Source organism: Lonchura striata, chromosome 2 (genome assembly GCF_050655825.1).
Source record: "Lonchura striata isolate lonStrDom1 chromosome 2, ASM5065582v1, whole genome shotgun sequence".
NCBI classification, from domain to species: domain Eukaryota; kingdom Metazoa; phylum Chordata; class Aves; order Passeriformes; family Estrildidae; genus Lonchura; species Lonchura striata.
Genome location: NC_140704.1, coordinates 17,548,533 through 17,568,300, shown reverse-complemented (window position 1 = coordinate 17,568,300; position 19,768 = coordinate 17,548,533). Strand labels below are relative to the sequence as shown.

Genomic DNA, 19,768 nt, shown 5'->3' with positions numbered 1-19,768 from the left:
GGAAGTGTGTTTGGGGTTTGGTTTTGGTGGGGGGGGGGGGTAGTGTTTTGGTTTTTTTAAAACCTTCCACTTCATTATGCTCAAAAAGCAATTCTCTTTTCCCTTCCCTCTAGTTATATCCAATGCACTTTAAAACTCTGCAGGACCGCCCACATCCAAAGCCTTTTCTTATTTCTTCTTCATTCCTCTGAAGCATAGGAAGCAATTGTCATACTGCATTTGACTGGACAGGTGAATTCTTACTCATATATAAGCAAACAGATTAAATAGTTGGGCATATGTAAAAATTAAAAGTATAAGAGAATGTAATATGTTTCCTCTGTTTTTTTAATTTACTCATTTTTTTTAAATTCAATAGAAGATACTCTTTGCCTGTCACATCCATTAGATTACTTGAAAACCCAGGCACCATCAATCAGGTTTTGCACCACTAACAAAAGAACTAAAACAATACCCACAAACAAACAAAACCAAACCCCACCATTATGACCTTGCAGTGTATTTTCCTGATTAAGAAGCTTCAGTATAGATGTGATATACAGGGGTTGTAGGCATTTTTAAGTGGCAGGTTATTTCAAAGGACCTCTATGCATAGTAGAAAAAAATTCTGCATCACCCATGTCCAGTAACTGTACTGAAACTGCAACTTTATAAGGATTGCCTACCTTCCCTTTACACCAAATAAAAATTAAATAAATTTTCTTCAGTGACTGGCTGAATGCTATATGAGAAATACAGGCAATATCTAGAGTAACTTTAAAGCAGTATTACAACTGCATACACTATTTAAAAGGCTTTAGTAAGTGGATTCTGTTTTAAAACATTTTCATTCAGAATCCAGGGAATTTTGTTTGTTGGCCTTTTTCTCCTCTGGTTCTACAGCAAAGTAGTGAATAAGAAGTATATCTGTCCATATTAAAAAATGAATAGCATCCTGTGAGCTATTTAATACTGTATATTAAAAGAAAAAAAGGGTAACAAACTCCCCCTCACACTTATTTTAATCCTGTTCATGATCAAGAAATAGCCAAATGCTCGGTCTTTTTAAAGCAAGAAAACAAATTAGTTTTATATTTATTAACAACTTACTTTGTCTTGGTATATCTCCCCCTTCCTGTACATTATATTTACCTTTTTGTGCAATTCATGAAACAAAATCCCTCAAAGCATAAGACTCTAATGAGAAAAAACTAAAGTACTCAAAGTGTTAAAAAAAGCAATTATATAATCAAACCATGTTTTGTATGCTTACTATCTCTAAAAAACTCCTTAGTAAATAGCAGCATTTCTAATAGCTCATCTTCTGTAAGATTGGGGGTGGGGAGATCAACCCAAGCCTTTTTGTTCTCCCCTTATACTACATTAAATAATCATCTTGTATGCAAGGATAAGCAAACAACAAACCTGATCACTCCACGCACAGTACAGGTTACATATGAAATTCCAGTTGTGATTGATCACGCAGTCCAAAATCCTGAACTGGGCCATTGCTGTGGTGCACAGTGCTGCTGTGCTCTGACTCAGCTTTTGTCCGGGTGATCCTCGAGGATATGAGAGCTGTGCAGTAACGACATTCAGGAACAAGGACTTTCCTTCCTGTTCAGTCTCCCTTCCCACCCCAACTATGTGTCAAGTCAACAAGATAAACTGACAGAATTGCGTAACATTATTCAAAATAATACTTCCGAAGCTGACAAATTATGCATTCTTGGGAATGTATGAGAAATAAGAACATCCTAAGAAACCACACTAAAGCAAACAAAGGCACTCTCAAACTGCACTTGTTCTTTTCCCTGCCCCCTTCATTTCTGCTCCTGCTGAAATCACTCTAAATATAAACAATTTAGAGTCATAATTCACATCATATCAATCTTAAAACTTCCTTAGGCATGACTGTGATGATGGCTCCCTATATTGTAAATAAGATTCAAAAGCTTAGGATGCCTCTTTAAAACCCAGCACAATACAATGCAACTTTTTGAAGTTAGGAGAATGGCACGGTGTTCATAAAAATTATACAGGTTTATCTACTTTTTACTCTTAAATAGCAGACTTCCCTTTAAACCTGTAAAAATACTGTTAGCATTGCACAGATATGCTGGCAGCCTTCTGTAATGAAGGATGACAATCCTATAGGTCAGGGCTGCAACACCAGAGGGATCTTGAGAAACTGAAGAAATACTGGAAAAGTTCCTTCCTTCCTTCATGTATTCCCTTTTTGCAATCTGCAAACAACAATCTTATTTTAGCATGAATCTCACTTACTGTATCTTGACTGCTTACCTAATATTCCCATTCCAAACTGAGATTCAGAAATACAGGAAATGTGTTTCTGCAGAAACATACTCGTTTTATCTGGGGACTACACAAACTACTGGATTAGTCACACAACCAACTTAGAGTAACCTTCAGTTTAAATGATACAATTATCTAACAACATTCATGAGATGCAAGAAACAGAAAACTGTCTTGGGAAAAGATGGAGGAAAGGTTATGGGAACAAGTGGCCAATTCACCCTTTGGTTCAGTAATGGCCAAATGACTGAAAAATACTTCAAATGTCAAAGAAAACGTGTGGTATGAAAGCAGTCTGGAAATAAAACAAACTTGTACATGAGAGTTAAACAAATGGTGTGGCCAAAGAGCAGCTCTAACTTTGAGACAATTATAAAAATAAGGCTTCATTTGTTTCACCCAAACCAAATTTAAAAATCTTGTTCCAATTCCTCATCCAAAGGACCCTGGAAATTAATATCAGAGTCCAAGCCAACCTCTTCCCTTCTTGCCAATATGAATAGTCTGAAAACTTCCAAGACCCTGTTGTGTACAAAAAAAAAAACCTATTCTGGTTTTTTAAGAGAGATATGGCAGGAGATTCTCTATTATATTTACAATACCTAATTGTGCAAAAGGGAGAACAGCAACACGGCACAAAATTAATGTGTTCTCAGGTCAAAAAAAAAAAAAAAAAAAAAAAAGGAACAATAACATCTCCAGTTAGGTGGTCTGTAATGAAGCAGGCAGGGCTAACATGACATGTGGCTAGAAGAAATGTCCTGCTTAGCAACTATTACTAGGTGGAACAGATACACTTCCTCACAAGAGACACCATTAACTATCCAAGCTTGAGAAATCTTGGAGAGGATGTCTGGGAAGGTTTTACAGAGCAGGGGGTTACTGCAGAGATGCCAGAGCAGACTGAGGCAGTGAAGTCCCCAGGACAGCAATACTGGAACGAGGAAGGACCTGGCACCTTGCAGGACTGGCAGCGGGATGCTGGCAGAGCGTGTGGGGCAGCCTACACATGGCTGGAAATGCAGCCAGCTGCACATTTGCTGGACTGTGGAAAAATGCTGTCACCAACTAAATCAGGCAGAAGGAAGAGGGAAAGCAGATCTGGAAAATTAAGAGAAGACTGTTGTTCTATACTAAAATCAACATCAACCAAGTTCTTCTTAAACAGTATTTTAGTACAGTTTTGCAGTGATTTGTTTTACTATCAATTATCTACTTTTAGATTCATCAAATATCACTCCATATTAATTTCCTATGAAGCATTCAACTTCCTAATAAAGTATTCAACATATTATATTAGAAATCTCCTACTGTACAGTATGTTATTATTTAAAAAACAGCAGTTACAACTCAGCATCAAATTTGTGTAACTCTTTCCATAACGCCAGCAGCCATTATTTACCCTTTACCTTCCATTCATTTTCAAATCCATTTCAATGAAATCCTAAACCTATTCTGATCTCTGACAATCTGGACAGTGTTTATACACCATTGCAGTTTATGCAAAAGTGTTTAATATTACAGATAAAACCATAAATAGCAATACAGAGCAGTAGGAGAACATTTTCAGAGTCAGTCAGTCAGTCTAGGCCTGCCAGCTGCTGCCAAAGGTTAGTACAGAAACGCCTGTAAATTCCAGCAGGCACAAGAAAGACCTGAGGACAAGTTGTTTCAAGCTTGAGTCTTTACTAAGGTGCCTCAGGTAAAAGGAATTCACAAACTGCAGCACCTTCCACAGTAAATTTCAGCTATTGCTTAAAATGGACTGTCTCAATGTTTTTCTCCAATCAGTCTTTATACTTGTAAATTTGAATCTGCTGTTACTGTAAACTGTTCATCAGCCAGCTTGACAATTGCCCTCATTTACAAGAGATAAATCTCCTTCCTGGCACGATGTTAAATCAAATTCCACTAATTCAGTGCTCCCCGGTTCTAATCTTATTTTCTTTACTGTTAACATGTTTTTTCAGAGTCCATATTTACTCCTCCTAAGCATAGTTACTATGTATGAAGCTTCCTTATAAAAGGCCTAAAATCAAGAGAAGTCTTCTTCCCTTTTTGCCTTCAACATCCATTTTACCAATGCCTATCTTGGAAAAGCTTAATACAGAAGTAAAACTGAAATAATTTTTGTTGTAAGCATTAAACTTCTAAAAAGTTTTGCTCAAAATATAAAAGCAATGCTTATACACTGAATTTTCAATTTGAAGCATTTAAAGATGCACCCATAACTAGAGAATGACAGATTACAGACATCAACATTAGTAGGCAACAAAGGACTCAGTGTCCAGAGAAAATTTGAGTTCAGCACTCAATTGCTCAGAGAGCGCCTTATCATACACTGAGCTTTGACTGAAAAATAGATGATGAATGTCATCCAGGTTTTGAAATTCTACCACTGGTCAGCTTCATGCCTCTGTAAGTAATGAAGGGACCACTTAGGATTCCGAGAACACAATGAAGCTAAACTTCAATTATGCAATTTATTAAATAAAAAAATCAAGAACCTATTCAATGTCCTCTCACATCTGTTGCCAAGTCCACTGTTCTCTCCTGCTGTTAAAAACCAAGTTTAACATCTCAATATTTTGAGGTAACTAAACTAAAAACAGCTCACAAACAACTTCCTCATCTCTTTCAGAACTCTCCATCTTTGTATGCAGATTCTAGAAGGTTATAAAGGAACATTTAATTTCCCTAAAATTGTACCCCTCAAGTATCTAGACTTTTCTCTAAAAACTGCAGCGAGCTTTCCGAAACAGGAACAGCTCATATGCACACAAAGGAAGGGCTTCCATTTCCCTAAAACTCCAGATATTTTTCTACATGAGTAAATACGCAAATCATACCCAAGGGTCAGCACATCAACAGCACACAGTGAAGCATGTACCAGAAAGGTGCTGTTCAGAACTTGCAACAATTCCTTGAAAGGGTAAATCCTTCACTAACAAAGTGCAGACTGACAGTGATGATAGTGAAGCTCTGGTGGAAATGTGGGGGAGTTTTAGCAAATGAAACTGAGACGTGCACAAGAACAAAAAAGGAAAAATGTGTCTGAAGAAAAGGTGTTTTCATTGCTTAAGTCTCAAAGGCTGACAAGGAAAAAAGTTCCTACAAACCAAGTCAACAGCAGGAAGAGGCTGAAATATTATTCCATTCTGAGTTCTTTCCTATGATTGAAATTGTTACAAAAATCTATGAACATTTTTTTAAAAAGGGAAGAAACAGTAAATACACAAGCCATCTCCCTCCATAGTGGAAAAAAATATCTGGACTGTTTCCTTCCCTCTGTAACAACTTCTTTTTAAGATGTAACACAGTTCATAGAATTACAAACACAAGAGAACCTTAGGGGGGAAAAATGCAGCGTACGTACAACAGGTGGCACAGTACCATTTTTGGCTTTTTAACACATGCAAATCAGTCTGCTACAATTCTACTGATATTTTCTATTCCATTCTACTGGTTTCTCAAAACCTGAGAAACTAAGGGAATGCACAAAACATATTTTTCTTCAGAAACTCAAGGCAAAAGAAAATAACTGAGATTAGCATAACTGTCATTTTTCTTCTGCATAAATGCAACTTGTATTTTATCAATGTATAAGCCCATTAGATGAATTCAGCAATGTATTTTATGATACATTTTGTAAACATAGCATTCAACAGTCTGCAAACACATTCACAATATCTAAATCATATAAAGAGAGTTGTTCTAGTAATTGTTTTAAAAACTCATGCGGTGAGGTACTCATCAATTTGGCTGCCTAATTCTTCAAAAATTCTCCTGCACCCACTCTCAAGACAACTTCACCATCACGTTTGCTTCCTCAAAGGACATGCGATAGCAGGATTGATCTGTCAAGTGTCAGTTTGAGTCACAACACAGTGAGCTCCTTTTCTCTTGAGCAATCAGTTCAGTTCATCAGTTAAGCTCAAATAGTGCCCACTTCCTGGGATTTTAGCCATAGACATTTTCAGTAGACTAGGCCTGTGTTTCCCTTCTTTAACCAACTTCTAGCTTTTCCTTTTCTTTATCTGATCATATTCAGGCACAGATCTCTCTGTTTCAGCGAACAATCAACATCCAAACAAAACCTGACTTTTGACTAGCTTTAGCTGTAGGGAAGTATCATTTTGCATGTAATCCCATAAAAATGAATATACTGAAATATACTTTGATTCCTCAAACTGCACTCTAGTAAAGCAGCTGGCAATCTTTAGAAACTGGAAGCAAGATTCTAACACTGTTCTAGTCAAGAAATGCACAGCCAAGTTTAGTGAGGACTGAGTAAGAAATAAAAGCCATATACTCTTTTGCAAAGTATATTCTGTCACACCATTAAGGACTTGGTAGCCTTTATGGGGCTAAAATGTAAGAAAATGTAAGTTTACTGAAGCTATCATCACTGCTACCAACGAGCTCAATGTCTCTCAAGAGCAGATCATTTGCTTTTCACCTGCAAGTTCCTGGATGGCAAATGTACTGCTCCTGTGGAAATTCCTGTTTGTCCAATCCAGTGTTCACACAATTATACCAGTATTGTTTCAGTTTCCACTTGCTCTCACTGTCTTTAGTTTTTATATCAGCAGAGGATTAAAATAGCAAAACCCAGCAAAAATTTTACAGAAGTCTATTTGTCAAATGCATTTTAGATCACATTAGTACTATTCACCTGGTTATTTTACATCATCTCCAGTCTAAGACAAAATGCAACGTGACTTAATTTAAAATGTCTCTACATGGTAATTTTTCATATCCGAACAAAATACAGACAGAAAAAACTGCCATGCTAATTCCTACCATAATGCACTACCCATCACTACTTCTTTGTCCCCATGAAAACAAAACTGTAAGACACATTACTACTTGTTTCTAGCTTACATCTGAATTTCTAGAAGACAGTGTACACACCAGCAGTGATGCAGCCATGACCAGGTTAGAAAGTAGGCAGGTCTCCCTTTCTTTTTTTACCCCCAGGAATAATGGTAAAAACATCAAAATTAAATTACATCAAATGTAATGGCTTTGGTATCAACAAGACACACATTTTCTTTTACAGAAGGCTATTCACTTACAATATTAGTGATCCTATCTGAACACGCATGGGTTCACAACTGCTTGAGCACCACCACAGGAAGAATTCTAACAGGGATTTCCTCTTGTCTTTCCATTCTTCACTACACTGCAGCGCCATGCGATCAGCTCGGCCATTTTCTGATCTCAGCACAAAGCCAGAACTAAGTTACTTGCCAGCTTAAGACAGGGCTTCAGAATCCTAAAATTTTCTATTGTAATAAAGCAGAATCCCTACATGCATTAATGCTTATAGAAACACATAAGAAAATACAATGTTACCTCTGGTGATTACAGAGAAAATTCTTCCCATTTATTGGGACATTTACTTAAATAGCAAATCTATTATAATATATTCACGTCTTCTCAATAACCTAGCAATCTCTAAATATAAGGCTAGGATAAAACTAATCAACAATTGTGACCACACTTGAAGCACCTTCACCTACAGCCCAATACCCTCTTATTGAGACCAGAGGGTGTTCAGAAGGCTAAACTGTTTGTGTACAGAGAACCTCCTTCCTGAAAGACAATCCCAGAAAGCAACACTCATGTCACTCCAGAAACAGTGCCAGCCTGATCAGAACACAGACATATTCCTGCTTTCTTTGCATTCAGACTGTAAGAAGAGAACCAGAATTAAAAAATATTACTGCTGGTAAACACAAGAACTATTGAAATATTAAGATATTTTCAATAAAATCCTCCTATTTCTGTTAGAATAGTATGTTCTCAGTACTTGATTACATGGTTTACTTCATAACACAACTCTGATATATAGAGAATAACAGCTGAATTGTCCTTCAACACTAAGTACAAATTTTGAAGTTAACATAACCTCACCAAACGGGCAATCAGAGCAGCTGAGCTCTTCCTGAAGCCAGCTAAAATGAAAAAAAAATAAAATCTTCATTAAAATAAAATTAGTAGAGCACATGTGAAGCAACTTGAGTTCATCACCTAGCAAAATAATCACATTTGCTTCCTCTCCCTTCCTTCTCCCTCAGCCTCAGAAAGGCAGTCCACCAGTGAAACAAGAAAGGGATTGTACTGAGCTCTCAGTCAGAAAGGTAAGCTCCGACTTCAGAAAGCAGAAGTCTAATCTCAACTGCAACAAATAATTTCTGAACATTTCTTTCACTTAACTAGTTCACTGACTGAACTGAAAACCAAAAAAAAAAAAAAACAGAAAATCAGTTTGGGCATGCTGGAAAACATATTACATAACATTATTGATCTTATTTTTCATAGAACACCCTTATTTTGCTATTCTTAACATACAGGTTTTTTTCAATTAATATGTTTTTATTAAATGATAACATACCCTTACAGATTGGATATCTCTATAGTGTTAACCTTTACCATCTGCACTATCAGAGTCAAAATGTTTCAAACTCAGCATTAGTTGTTCAAGGCGTTAGACTTCAGAATGACAATGTGAGTTTCTTTTATAATTGCTCTTCCAAAATTCAAGTAATGATCAGTCATTGTACATATGTTCTCAAAACACTAGGAAAAAAACTTGTAAGTGAACATTACATTCCTTAATAGCTTCCTGTAAGTCTCCCACAGAGCAAGAACCCTAAGCTCCTAGAGCAAAACTTTTTAAAGCTGCTGTATCCCAGCTGGCAAGGACCACGATGCTGAACACCTGCCTTGGCCACTTCACCTCTACACCAAGAGAGATCTCGAAGTACCCTTCACAGAAACCTTTCCAAAAGCCTTTCTCCTTTTCCCACCTGTGGTCTCAAATGTACAGATTGAGTAGAACTCCCACATTGTTAGTGTTAACACAAATGCTACAGAATTACTCAGTGCAGTCCCAAGCCCTTTGTCAGTACCTTTTTTCCTGCAGGTACATGGGCAGGGGACATAAACTCTAAGATACCGGATTACTAATGACCAACATTCGTCACACCTGCACTTCTACTTTCCTTTTGTAGGAGGGTAAAGTGTAAATATACCAGCTAACATATGCTACAAACAAAGCTACTCTGGGTTAGGTTTTCAAATCTGGCAGGCAACTTGCATTGATTACAAGCAACATAATGCAGTACAGAGAAGTCCTGTCATACGCAAGCTACAGAACCCAGCCGAGAAACAAATATCACCACTTGTCACTCCCAAGAGAAGAAGAGTTTAATAAAAACAGCTTGTTAATTAATACAGCTTGGTGACTTATGCCTAACTTTCTCTTCTGACTGTCCCCAAATTTTAAACTTGTACAGTGCCAGAGGCTTGTCTAGAACTTGATGAAGCTTTCGTTCCTTTGAAGGAAGATGAGGAACCTCAAACAACAAAATCAAACACCTCTGTTCCCTGTACTAAAAAAAAAAATAGTATAGACCCTATAAGCATGCTTCCATATGCTGCATTTTCAGAGGCTTGAAGTCTGGTCTTTTTAAAAAAACCTCAAAGATTGACCTCTATAATATCTAGTAATGTCTCTAGGCAATTTACCTAACTGGAAGAGATTAAAAAATTCAGATTTTCCTTCCATTTTCCCATACTTTTTTTCTATTAGGAACAAGCCTCATTTTGCATGAACAGTGTTATCAGATCAGTCATGTGACACAATCTGATACTAACTTTCATGACTTCCATTCTTTTTTGTTTTATAAAGTACATAGACTTGATCAAAGCTCTTCCCCACCACAGTGCAAATTTCCATCTCTTCTCAAAAGTTTTCATTCATCCAAAGGTAGATAGATTTACTTGGAAGAAAATACCCTTTAAAAGAAGTTAACAAATACTCCAGGGAGCTTTGGAATTCTAAGAAGGCTTAAGGTTTATTTTAGAAACAAATTAAACATATCAAGTTGCTACATGAGTGGTAGAACTGACTTCGGTCTCATACATCTTGTTCCCCCAATCTTCTTTCGTGCTGTCAGATCCCCTGTAAGGGAAAGAATGGTTTTTTGGCAGTCACACGTGTGCTGACTGGCCACAACAGCTCCTCTACCTCACCTTCAGTGCAAGGCATTAACCAGTCTAAGACAAAATGTATCTGCCTACTGAGTGACTATGAATTTCCAGGCACGTACATTATCTCTGAGACCACCTTCTTGCCTTGAAATTTGACCAAAATTGGCCAGGGACCTCTGAGAGCAACTGCAGTGCAATTAACAGATGGGCAGACTGATGCCATGAACAAAATAAATCAGATTCAAGAATTTTTACTTCTTCATTCCATTACAACGTTTGCTTCTGACACTATTGTTTGCCTGAAGAAAACGAGCCTTGCATTTTCACCTGCAGTGCCTTCAGCTATTTCAGCATGCAATTATCATACAGAAATGCAGATATTATGATCTTTTCATCAAAAATAAAAGAAGAAACTTGCAGAATCATAAGCTAGTGCTTTTAATATATTTTGACCTTATAATGCTTATATACATTCTTTAGAGAAAAAATCATAACTGAAAATTATGAAAACAAAAATATTCTTGGCAAAAAAGTATACAAGTACAGGTGGAACAATTAACTTTTTTTTTTTCTGATCAACATACATTTTCCAATAGATTAAACTTCACTTTCCTCATTTTTTGTATGTCTGTAGACCTGAAGATCATTTTTTTTCCTAGGGAGCAAAAGTTCAAATTCACAAAACACAGGCAGAGCAAAGGTATCGTTGCACTTCTCTTTATAAGGTATAACTCCAGGTCTAAGCATCTAGTTATGAAATTCAAAACAGTGAAGTACAGACCAGGGAGATGCTAAAGGCAGCATTATGTTGAAAAAAGGAGTACATCTGAAATCCCTTTTTTTTTTTTACAGTTGAGACAACAGAATGTATTTTCAGATGCAATGTGAAAAATTACTATGTAAAATTACCGCACAGCACATCTAAATGATCCAAGGTGCAGAGAAGCCAGGTGTCTGAATTTGTCTCTATGTAACAGGCAAATTAGCTGTGGCATGAAAGAGACTTGACACAATACTTAATAATTCTTTCATACAATGGAATTTAAAACCCTTTTATTTCTTAACCACAGGATAAGAGGAACTTTTATGACAAAAACACACAGTATGCAAAACACTACTGTAGCACTGGCAAAGACCTGCTTTTCATCAACTAGAAGCACTGCCCCATTACATTTACAGAGGAAGTCAATAGCTTCACCCTCTGGCCTCAACATTTCAATTACACTGTGAACCCAGGGTAATTTTTAGTGCTTACCACTAAAGGGAAATACACTGATTGCAAAAAACCACAGAACTCAACACATGTAGCTCTGCGGGGATGGTATCTAAGTAGATCTTAGTAATGATGTGTCGCTTAGAATTATGGTCTTAAACCTCACTAGGCTGGTGGCACAATTCATCATTCCAAAACTCTCAGAAAAAAAGTCAGGGTATCCTCTGAAATGTTACAACAAGGAGAATGTTTGCTAAATGCAGGAAGCATCTTAAAAAACAGAAGTTTGCTCATATTAGCACATTACCATTCATCACAAGAAGTCCAACTAATATTAAGTTTCAGTTTCCAAACGATCTCCAAGCCTACACGACATTTCTAGAAGTGATGACCGTGGCCAGCCTAACAACTTACTGCTTGCCCCTTCAGTGAACCGTTTCAGCCAGAGACTACTAAGAATGCCAGCAGAAGTGCAGCCAGGCCTCCGAGGAGACTGGAGAAAAACTTCCGACCTATGAACTAGAAGGAACTGGTTTCTGAGAAATATCATCGTTATTTAATTAGTAACAGAAAAAGAATAAATAAAAAGCCTCATCTGGAGCTAATTCTAGAAGCAAGGACATCCCCTGATTTAGTCAGTAGGGAGTAGAGATATATTCCCCTAATTTCTAAACCAATAAAATAATTTTGTTTTCCTTTCAGCTTTCTATATAGGAGAAAGCTGTGCAAAATCTCTTTTTTTTAGCTTAAAAATATTTTGGGGTGCTTTCTATTCATGAAAGGGTATAAGCAGAGCCACACCAAAATTCTGGCCAATAGATTCCCATCCCACCAAGTCGAGAGGTACTCTCAAGCCTATCTCCAACTCTGCACATAACGTTATTTAGAAATCAGTAATAACATCCATTGATCTCATTAATAAGTCAAGGCCAAGCAAGGTGGCTGTGGTACAATGGCCTAAATCCGAACTCCACCATTGCCTTCAGATTTATCACTCTTAGAGTCCGTATTTTCTACTCCTTACTCCCAACATCTTGACAGAGAAAATTACTTACACTAAAAAGGCACAATGAAAAAAAAATACAAAGGGTTTCCAAGAACCGAGTTTAAAATACAATCTCTGAAATTCCCCAACATAAGGATAAAGTAAGAAAGAAAACTCCAGAAAGCAAATTTGTACCTTCATTTTTCCTGAGCGCTGAACCTGAAAAAAGCTGTTACTACAGGAAACACATAGACAAAACACTCCTAAGAAAGTCAACCCGATTACCGTTTTCTTTACCAAAACTTCATCCTCCAAAGTTAGGCAATAAAAAGGAACTGTAAATTTGACCTAGTCATCACCTTAGTAAAAACTCATGCTGGATGATGAAACGCCACATCCTCTGCAGTCCATCTCACTTCAGTTCTTGATACAGGCTAAAAACCAAGAACTATCACCTGTTTGGTTTTTTCTTATCCCTAGAACACCTTTATCTCTAAAACAGACTAGTCCAAAATAACACAATTTCACTGAACTTTACACTGAAAATGTAATCTTCATTAAGCATTATACAGGTGCAACTGAGGGAAAAAAAAAAAGAAAAAAAGCCCCACACCAGTGTTTTGCATTGAATCTAATTCCAATTTTTTAGAGATGTCTATAGGCACAGGCAGGTGTCTTTTTCAGCACATAACTATATTAAGAAACACCTCATTTTTATTAGAAAGGACATGCCAGTAAGACTTTTTACAATGCAGCAATGCTTTTCTTCTGAGAAAAAGCAACAAACACACAGCCCTAATCGCAGACACTAGAGACTGCTGATTAAAAGGCTGCTATGGTCTTCACACAGTGAAGTCCCAGAAGTCTCCAAAGAGGAAGGTTCCAGGACTTCTCACAAGCTGTCCCAATGTTTAACCACCCTAAACAGCAATTTTTTCTCCTTGTGCTCACCTGGAGCTTCCCTTACTACATCCATTTTCTCATCCCTTCCCTTTCAAGAAGCTGAAGGCCCCATCCACCTGCCCTCTCAGCCCTCCCTGCTTCAGGCTGAGCAAAGCTGGGGTCAGTGGCCTCCTGTCCAGGCAGGCACTCCAGGCTCTGAATGCCTTCCCTCTCTCCAGTTTGTCATGTCCCACAGAGAGGGCCAAACACTGGGCATGGTCTTCTGGGAGGAACACAACTGCCAACAGATGGGGAATGACACCAGCACGTTCAGAGATTACGGAGTACAAATGTTCACAAACGCTGTGAACAGTATGACCAACCAAATATGCTACACAAGCACAGCAACAACAATTACATCCAGCAGCACTACTCATACTGATATAAATTATTTTTCCCCCTCATTGAAGTGTTGGATCAATCACCTCCAGAGCTGAAAAATCAGCATGTAATTCCCTGCCCTTTCAGTCCTCTGCTCATTAAAGGATAAGGTCTTGCCACACACTAAATAATGGAAATGAGCAGCGACGGAGGAAGCAACAGTCCAGTAGGAAGAGGACAGGATGAGAGAGGGCATAAAGTGGTCCTTTTCTTTAAAATGCATGGCAGGTGTGATTGACAACATACAAAAGGCATACAAAGACTTAAATGAACATGAATTAAATGAACACATTAAAAACTTACCTCTATATTGAATACTAAACCCAAAGTACATCAATGAGCAATAGATTCTGTGTCTAAAAAAGCTGGATAGAATAAAGGGTCAAGGATTTTTTTATTATTCTTTTTAACTTAAAAGGTCAGGGTACAGTGCAGAACTAATTAAAAAGGTAAAAAATTCCCACTCTAAAGACTCCTAGTAAATAAGGAATAAATGTACTAGCACTTAAAATCTCAAAGAAACTTTTATTAACTAAAGACTGATACAAACAACCTGAGACATTCAAGTGCACAAACTCAGGATATGGTTCATAAACCCACCTGAGACAATGTATTCCAACAGACTGAGAAACTGTTCAGCCACCAACACACTTTCTGTATGTAAAAGAACATGCCACACAAAATGTCATCAACAAGTTCGAGCCAGTCTGTGAGAGCTACATTCAAAGTCTGAAATTAATGTGCCACTGAAACTTAATGAAATTACCATTTCAAGAAAAACATACCGTTTTAACAAGCAAGTCCTAAATCAATCCTAACGTATCAGGTATCGGACTTCTGTCAGTACTCAGGGGAGTCGTAATATTACAGCCAAAAACTCCTAGGAAAAAAGTTCTAGAAAACTACAACATTCAAAAAGAAATTAAAAGAAAAGCAACCATAGTTGAATGTGTGGAATAAAGGGAGAAAGCAACAGACTAGCAGAAACCAAGAAACAAGCAGGAGATTTATCAGTGGAAAACTACAGGTTGACTATTGATTATATAACAAAGTCACATGAATTTAATTCATTTAATTGCTTAGGTTCAGAGTTGCTTATATTTCTGCAAGAAAATAGGTTGTGTCACCACAACCTTCTTTCTGCCAGCAGCGGGTCTTGACTCTTAAAAATTTCACCTAGCATCAAATTAAGCTCACAGTATATTTTAGGAATGTATTTTACCACTCTTGTCCAAAGTGTGAGTACACACACTGTGACCCATCAATCATAAACTACTACACATGTGCCAAGCTCCTCATTACATAAGTGACAGTAATCAGCCTGTGCAAAAATATTTGGCTCTCTTCTGGAGGGTCTTGCTTTAATTTTTTACTATGTCTATTAAAAAATGTATTTCCTACCCTTATCTTTCAAGTGAGAAATTACTTTTTTAAAAAATCACCATTCAGCAACTTCAGGTCAAATGGCAGAAGTTCCATGTCCATGACCTGGGTGTGCTTGCACAAAATATCATGTGTCAAATGATGATAGGAGACCTGCACTCCCCTAAGATACAGCAAGAATAGAGACAGCACAATTTACCAAAATACTTTCAACCAGATTTCAAAAATGACATCAACAATACTAAACTGACATCAATAATAACTAAAAATTACTTAATTGCAGAATACAAGCTCTTGTTTCAGTTTTATGTAACAATCTTTTTCCAAACCTTTTCACTGCGTTTCTCAAATTTACATCCTGGCTTCCAAATTATGCCCTATGATGAAACAGATTAATCCTCTAATGAAACTTCCTTTTCTCTGCATTTAATTCCCCTGTAAAAGTTCCCAGCCAACAGCCTGTAAGGGTTTTACCTTGTACAAGACCAATTCAGAAGAACTGCATTATTCACAAAAACATATGCAATGAAATATATATTATTTTTAATAATTTTATTAACATCACAGAACACTAGTAGGTTTCCAGACTGACACTGGTGACTGAGATTCCAAAAAGGAACAGGCAATCTACTAAACCTCATATTTACAGAAAAGGAAGAATTCTTGGGAGCGTGAAGTTCAGGGGCCACCTTAGCTACAGTGACTGTGAAGAACGAGATTCAGGATCCTGAGAGCAGAGAGCAAAGCCACGTAACAGACTCAAAGCCCTGGACTTCCACAGAACAGAACTGATCGCTGATCAGCTTGGAAGAATTTCAAAGGAGGTTGTCCTGGAGAAGAGTCCAGGAGAGCTGGCTGATTTTCATGGATCTCCTACAAGCTCAAGAATGATCCTCACCAGTGTGCAATCAATCAAGCAAAGGTGGCAGGAGGCATGCAGTGACAAACAAGAAGATTCTGACTGAGCTCAAATGTAAAAGGGAATTTACAAGGATCACAAGCATAATCCAGGTGATCCAAAAGAAACAAAGACACTGAGCATGCAGTGATAGGGGTTAGGAAAGCCAAAGCCCATGGGAAAGCCAAAACCTACTTGGATTTTCATCTGCTACTGGACATGGAGGGCAACAAGAAAGGCTTCCAAACATACAAAGGACAAGAAGGTAGATTGATCAATAATAAAACATACTTAATCAGCCTGATGGCCATTTGTAAACAGTTGACTGGCTTGGTAGATGAGAGGAGAGCAGCAGGTATTTTTTCAGCCTGACATCAGGGGGGTTTTTTGACACTGCCTTTTATTATGTTCTTACGGACAAACGAATGAAGTATGGGCCAGATAAAAATGAACAGTGAACCAAACTGGGAATTGAAGGGATTATGAACAACAGAAAGAGGTACAGCTGGAGGCCAAGTATGAAATTAGAAAATGCACAGAAACAAAGTGAAATAAAGGAAAACCATGTAAATATCATCACCAGCACCCAAAGTTTTACCATAAGCGTCATCAAACACTGAAACAACATTGCTAGAAAAGCTGCTGAGTCTCCATACTTGTGGTCAAAACCAGCCTAGACACCATCCTCGATAGCCTGCTCCAGTTTACTGAACTAAATGATCTTCAGAAATGCCTTCCAACCTCAATGATTCACTGATACTGTGAAAACCGTTTCTAAATCTGTGCCATATCTTCAGTAGTGAAAAAGCATTTTACAGCAACTACACAAATCAGTGCTGCAGGCAAATCAGGTTCAGACTATTTTTGGTGAAGTGCTACATTCTAGCTCAAATCCTTAACATCCCCGACCTGTTCATGTCCAATACAGTCTGCAACACCCCCTGCTAACATGAACATAGCACTTTCAACATAAGTACAGAAGTGTATCCTCCTCTGGCTTCAGCAACCAGTTTCACAATTATAACATATAATCGCATGTGTATATGGAAGGAAGGAGGAAAAAGAACAAATTCACCTCAATATTGCCCTCAGAGGGCCAGAAACTCCCAAGTCATAGATCTAACACTGAAAAGAGACTGCTGCAGGTACAGCAGTGATTTCCAGGCTCCAGGCAAAATCCTGCAGTAGCTACAGAAAACAAAACCACACCAGGAAGACAAAGTTCTCTTAAAACGGGCAAAGTCTGTTAATGATGGAACGAGATACTAGATGAAGTATAATTATACTTTAGTCCATGACTTGCTATGGAAAGATGCTCATTAATTTCTCTTAGATTTGCTTTTGTTGTTTTTTTGGGATTTTTTAAAGATTAAATTTCTGTTTTCTAAATTCACAACCTGTACTACTTTTACAACAAAGAGTCTTATCTGCCTGGTTTCGGAGACATACCTAAAACACTTTCAAGCTGCACACATTCAAAAAAGTAGGCCTCATTCTTCACAGATTTCCTTTAAACAGACAAGCTTTCTCACCCTCTAAATTTGAGTAAGAATAAAGGAGTTGCATAAAAAGACAAAAATTGTGTTCCTCAAACAAATGTATCTACTTCCACTGTGCTTATCTTCAATATACAGTTATTTTTACATTCTTCGTATTTTCACATTGTGACTTCATATATAACAGCACGTCAGGTTTTCGACAGCATTATACAGAAAAATAGTATTTGTAGGCTTTTTATTCTAACAAGTGAAGAAATGTTAGTTGTTTGGGTTATTCTTACTTAAACCTGACACTGATCTCTCCAAAAGGCTTGAAGAAAGTATACAATTCAAGTTATTTACTTATATTCTAGTACATAATACAAAAATCAGTCAGCATTAAAGAACAGAATAGGCACAAGTGATTTTGAAAAGAATTAAAGATTTTTCCTAAAGGTTCATTTATTAGAGGCACTGATTCAAAGCCTGCTGAAGTCCAGAACCATCTCCAGCTGAAAAGACTTACACAGGCTATTTATGAAGTATGAATAAATATAATTTTCCCCTTTTTTTAGTATTTTAAATTAGACCAAATCCTTTTTTTCACCAATTATTAAAAACCTTTATTAACATAAACAAGACATCTTCTGACATATTTTTTATCATTTCTGAAATCATCTAACCTGAATTCGCTCTTAAAAATAAAAAATAATCCAGACTTCAACTATTTAAAACAATAAATACAATGGAACTTCTCTGAACTCATTGGAACTCAAAGTACAAAACAGTATAATGGAAAAGTAAAACCTCTACTGCCACTTTGAAACAGCCATTTGTAAATAAGGTAACACAGAAAAACAGGCTTGTGAAATAATGTGCACATAGGCCAGAACAGACTTATTAAGCAGTAACACTAAACTGGAATATCATTCTCTAGTGAGTCATTCCAAGATACAACTAGTTATATTTCTTTCCCAAATGAGAAGTGTCTTTGCGATAAAGAAATCAAGTTCCACATAAAACAACTGAGCCATGGGATAAAGAATACAAAGAAGGACAACCACTGTTCCTCATGTCTTGAAAATGTTAGCAAGATTCAGTTCAGGACATATTCTTGTAATCCCAGCTTTTCCACTTACAAAAGTAAGGAAGACTAGAGGCACTTTCCAAGGAATGAAAGCTCAAGGTTGGGTCCTAAGCAGGAAAAGAGAAATCTGCAAGACCAGATTATCCAAGTGGGGGAAGTCACCACAGTATTAACTGAATTTAAGGTCAAGTCACTCCCACAAATCCGGGTTTTAATCTCACACATAATGCCTTCCCCTTAACTCATCTGGTAGAATTAGTGGTTTGAATTTTTTAAAAATCCAGTAATTTAAAAAAAGAAAAAACCCAAACAAACCATCACCCACACAGCAACACACCACCCAAAAACATACCAAATAACCACAAACAAACAAACAAACAAACAAACAAAAAAAACCCAAAAAAAAAAACCACTAAAACATCATTATCCACTTTTTTGGCACTATCCAAAATAAGATGATTGTAGTGCTTGTGCTTTGCCTCCCTCACAGCAGACACAGAACATAGAAAAAAAAATCTGGTTTCCAAACTTGATTGCCATTGTGAACTGTAAAGAATCTTACAGACCATTACATTACTTACTGACATTGCATCATCCAAACTTTAAGCCACTGAATGTTGGCCATGAAATGTATAAAGGTTAACATGCTGAAGGAGTTGCAAAGGGAGAATCTTTTTCCCAAATAAACTCACACCGGGATAGTGTGAAAAACAAGCATCATTGAATTCTTAACTGAATACAAGATTTTTTCCTAAGTTTATCCAAGTCTACAATTTAAATGAAACAAGGAAAAAATGATTCTCCACAGACAAACTTACCAGTGAGGACTGTTTACCCTGAACACGCCTTGCTGAGTAACTGTCTAATATTACCACAGTCTCTACTCACTCGCATTAAAGAATTTAGTTTCTCAGTCATGAATCACTGATTACAAGACCAGAAACCATCTTAACCACAGATGCCTTTTAACATTTTAGATCTAGCTTTAAAAATAGTTTTTGGGGGTGGAGGTTATTTGTCTACCCACCCACAAACTACAAAAACCCCAATTCAACAAAACTATTTTTGTGGCCATCTCATTTCCTAGTTGTGAAGTAGAAGTTTA

At 37.1% G+C, this 19,768-nt stretch overlaps 1 protein-coding gene across 7 annotated transcripts in view; it reads right to left on the bottom strand.

The window, feature by feature from the left end:
- The window catches only part of ARHGAP21 (Rho GTPase activating protein 21), a 111,443-nt gene that overhangs the window by 79,934 nt on the left and 11,741 nt on the right, over positions 1-19,768 (bottom strand). Inside the window, exon 1 of one of the 7 annotated variants that reach the window (XM_021533121.4) lies at positions 1,405-19,761. The exons of the other annotated variants lie outside the window; for them this stretch is intronic. Coding sequence (XP_021388796.3) covers positions 1,405-1,488 — 84 coding nt within the window. The 5' untranslated portion in view covers positions 1,489-19,761. Of the gene's footprint in view, positions 1-1,404; positions 19,762-19,768 lie in introns of those variants that run through there. 7 annotated transcript variants of the gene reach the window in all.